This window comes from Hyperolius riggenbachi, chromosome 1 (genome assembly GCF_040937935.1).
Source record: "Hyperolius riggenbachi isolate aHypRig1 chromosome 1, aHypRig1.pri, whole genome shotgun sequence".
NCBI classification, from domain to species: Eukaryota; Metazoa; Chordata; class Amphibia; order Anura; family Hyperoliidae; genus Hyperolius; species Hyperolius riggenbachi.
Genome location: NC_090646.1, coordinates 15,536,477 through 15,540,978, shown reverse-complemented (window position 1 = coordinate 15,540,978; position 4,502 = coordinate 15,536,477). Strand labels below are relative to the sequence as shown.

Sequence of the window (4,502 nt, the reverse complement as noted above, 5' to 3'; positions counted from 1 at the left end):
AAACGTGGACAGTATAATACATGTGTTATGTAAGTAGATCAAGTATTTATCTACTTATATATGTGTTTTTTTTCCCTGGCATAGTATGGCTGATCCTACTGCTTTAACAGTCACACCTTTTCTCACTGTCATACAGGCTCCATTATTCAGTTGCATCGTTCACCAAATCCATAGATCTGAACTTCACACGGTGAGTAGCCAAACATTTAAATTGTTTTTACCCTAACGTAAAGAAATGGAGCTAAGAGTGACGGAAGAGTTTCTGAATCACGCCATTAACTTTTGGCACCAAGGACACATTGTACATCCGCACTATGTCATCGCGAATAAACTGGTCTGAGGAGATGTCCTTCCTCCATTGACTTCTACAATGGAAGGAGATGCCAATATTTTGAGGTATATTCTTCGTTGTTCCTGTATGTTTCAGAGCTAAATGAATAGATGTTTGAAATATCTGTCTGGGATTCACAATCATCTTGCGATTAATAAACTCATTCCAGTTGATAGGTTCCCGGAAGGGATGATGGAGAATATTAACCCCAGGGATATCTGGCCACAGGTCAAACCCTGAGGCACTGGCTGATGTGGTGAAGACGTGGTTCTCAAAGCAGAAGACACTTGTGTCTGGGTGTAGTCTCTGGAGATGCTCCATCAATGAGAACCAGTCCTCATCCTGGACTGGAAGGATAATTTCATCAATGTCATGAAGGAGGACAAACTTGCTTTTGTACATGTTCCTGTATAAACAATCATTTAAGGCTGCAGTTTGTCCATAGTAACCAACCTGACTAGTGAGTCCTTCAGAGTATCGCCATTCTTTTGATGTCTTGAGATGTTGGTCTATAGGCCACGGCAGAACCTCTAGAGTTCCTTCCTCAATATAATGGTGTAGGACCTTATCTATATTCTGGGAACAGCTGGTGTTATAGATGGTGACCCTGGAAGCACCCAGAATCTTGTACATCTCAATGCTCTGGACCATCTGTAAAACGTTGTTGTAGCCTCCAAAAATAGAAGAAATACAAACAGTAAAATTGGATGAGACTGATGGAAATGGGTGGTTTTTTACTTCAAATAAGATCTTCTCCATTGTGACTGTGGAGTTAGGTGTTTGAAAGGACATACATTTATAACTACATTCTGAAGGTTCTTTACACATCAGATCTGCCGTTCCATAAGGAAACCCAAACCTGTCACTATGAAGATCTATTGAAGCCCTGACAGACACGGTTTCATTGAAGAGACAATGGAAGAGACAATAGATTTCCTTCACAGACTCATGAATGATGGCAATGACCCTGACTGATGGGCCTGGTCTTGGATCGTAATATGGAGAGATGATGAATACTTGGCTGTTCAGGGCTGTTATGGGGTCTCTGGCAACGGGAGGCTGCAGCTGTAGTCCACTCTTCATATAGCTCGGTAAATGAATGTAGTAATGATACAAGGTAGAGCAGCTGAGTATAATGCAAAAGGTGTAACATAAAACTCTAGAAAAGGTCAGCATCCTGGGGTGGAGAGGTGAACATGCCTGCAAGACAACAAAACAGAACCTGCTATTACTGTGCAGTCAATGAGCATGAACATTTTATACCCAACAGTAAGGTTATATTAACACAGTCTGACTTATCAGCCATAGACATAAACCCAGTGAGCCCAGTGAGCCAAGGTGAAGAGGACTGTGGGTATTTGGCCACCCCTACTTCCCTACATTCTCTCTGACCTCTTTCTAGGTGCAGAACCTGGAATATGACATCATTTAAGGTGTTCTCTCCTTTTCACCACATAGAAGAACAACCAATGGAGGAACCTCTCACAGTCAGCTGGTCATAGTGATCAGCAGGCAGCAAGATAGCAGTAAGGCTGCAACCAATATTGTGTAAGGCGTACGTGGTAAACAGGTTATGCCAGTAACTTGGGAGCTCACTATCGGTAGAAACTTGGGCGCCGCCATAGGCACAATTATAAATTGTAACTTTACCGTGCCTGCACCGCCCAATATATAGCAATCACCCTGAGGCCGCCCACTATACATCGGGTGGCACGGGCAGCCAAATTTTACAGTATAACCGCAATCTATAACGGGGCTAATGGCGATGCCATAACTATTGTAATTGCGGTGGACTGGCTGCGGAGATTGATTAAGGTTTGCCGGGGGGGGAATTAAGGTTAGGTGTGTGGGGGAAGTGTTTTTAAAGAGGTAGGCATGGAGGGGACAGTTAAAGTGAACTTCCGGACTAAAAATCTACTCAGCAGAACTGAAAAGGCCTGGTGTTTCTTTAACAGTTTCACAGCATCAGAACTTTGTTTTTCTTACCAAAGCATCATTTTTAGCTGCATTTTTATCTAAGCTCCACCCATCAAAGAAAAAAAGCCTTGGCTTTTTCCTGTGATGCTGTGCAGAGCATGATGGGATTTCCTATGTTATTATTCACGTTGCCTAGCAGCTGGGAGAGGTGCTCAGTCAGGACACAGGACAGTTGGAACTGTGTCTCATGTTCCCTGTCACCTCCTTTCAACCAAAAAGATGCCATCATGAAATCAAACATTTGCCTGTTCTTTTAAAACAGGGTGGGTAAGAGATTATATTACCTATCTATTTTAATTAACATAACTAATGTAACTTAATGACAGTATGGTTGTTTAGGCTGGAGTTCCTCTTTAAGGTTAGGTAGCAGTAAGGGTTTGTTCACACTATGAGCGTTTCCATTTTTTTTAAAGCGCTGACGATTTTAGAAATCGCCCTAAAAGCACTTCTGCAAATTATTTCCTATGACAGTTTTCACATGTGTGCCTTTCAATTTTATTAAAATTGCAAATGCCCTGCATGTACCGATTTTAGTGCTTTTGCTCAATGGAAGGTATAGGGAAATCGCAAAGCTCTTGAAAAAGCCCTTTGAGTTGCGCTTTCCTGAGCTCTTACATTGTATTTATTCTTTTTCAGGTCAAAGAGTTAACTTCCTGACTGATGTCATGAAGTGAATAAACTAATCGTTCAGCAAAATCGCTTACAAAATCTAAGTTTTCAAATTTTTACGCTTTCATAGTCTCTGCTCAATGACACATTCATTAAAGTATTCCAGAGCTTAAATCTATGAACTATTGACCCTTTTTATCTCTTTCCTGCTCTCAGAAGGCATTTACTGCCAGGAAAAAGTTTTATGGCCGTAATTCCTCATCGGTGAGCGTTATGCTATAGTCTGACCCAGTCCCGACCCGGACAGAAACTGTCACTTACATACCTGATGTTTAACTCTTTCAGGCAGAGAAAGAAAAAAAGGAACACAGCCTAGTTATTTGTGTGCTCGGCACTGTACAGACACATGTCTACAGTATCTCATGTCACATGTCACCTCGGGTGTCCTTTAAATCAGGCGCCCAAATTTCCTCACGCCCATTTTTCATGCACACAGTAAACTATGGTAATTAGATGCATAAAACATTACCGTGCATAACTAATTACCCTTCTTTACTAATGTGTGCTAATACATTATGTATATAGATAACGCACCAACAATGACTTATGATAAGTCTGAATTAGCTGTGTTTGTACCTGTTACGCATGTTATTAAACCGTACTGACCTCCCTGGCGGTATGGTTACATCTGAATTTTAGGGTCTGAAAGGGGATCAATTCTTTTCACAGGCTCCAGCTCTGCAATTTTCCCTCCATCCACCAGGTGGCGCTGTACCACTATAGTGACATCCCCGACTGTCATCATGAAGACAGACGCCAATCTCACCAGAGGGATTAAGAGTCTCTGAGGACCGGAAGAAGAATTAATACTGGCAGACTGGATAAAACCCAAGGACCGGGGGTTTGCTAATATACTGGATAATGATTTGTGCACCGGAGATTTAATTTTTTTACTGGTGGGCAGTGGCGGCACCAGGGGGTGCTTGGGGGTGCTCAAGCACCCCCTAAATTTGTCCAAGCACCCCCTGGCGTGACCTGACTTCAGGCGTCTAAGAGACGCCGAGTCAGTTCACAACGGCAGCCCAAAGCAGCAGAGCAGGGCTACGGTAAGATGGCCGCCTGAAGCTCTGCTCTGCAGACTTATAGTCTGCAGTGCAGGGCTTCAGGAGGCCATTTTCCTGTAGCCCTGCTCGCCGGGTAATGCAGGCTGCAGGCAGGAAGTCATGTGAAGGAAGAGGATCGTGGGAGCTGCACGCCACAAGGAGGTCGGGAGAGGAGGAGGTCGGGACAGGAGGTCTTCTGACTGTAGGTGAGTAAATGGGTCTTTCTTTTCTTTTTCAGGTGGTGCTGCTGATTGGGGTCAGAACTGCTGAGCATTGTGCATATTGGTGTCAGATCTGCTGAGGACTGTGCATATTGGGGTCAGAACTGCTGAGGATTGTGCATATTGTGGTCAGATCTGCTAAGCATTGTGCATATTGGGGTCAGATCTGCTGAGCATTGTGCATATTGTGGTCAGAACTGCTGAGCATTGTGCATATTGTGGTCAGATCTGCTAACGATTGTGCATATTGTGGTCAGATCT

General features: G+C 43.4%; 1 protein-coding gene across 1 annotated transcript; it reads right to left on the bottom strand.

The window, feature by feature from the left end:
- Positions 1–204: 204 nt before the first annotated feature.
- LOC137544994 (uncharacterized) lies at positions 205–2,383 on the bottom strand. The gene is made up of 2 exons (XM_068266111.1): positions 2,318–2,383; positions 205–1,531 (listed from the first exon to the last, which is right to left on the bottom strand). Exon 2 carries the CDS (start codon positions 1,505–1,507, stop codon positions 242–244), a length of 1,266 nt encoding a protein of 421 aa, XP_068122212.1. The 5' UTR covers positions 1,508–1,531; positions 2,318–2,383; the 3' UTR covers positions 205–241.
- Positions 2,384–4,502: the final 2,119 nt, after the last annotated feature.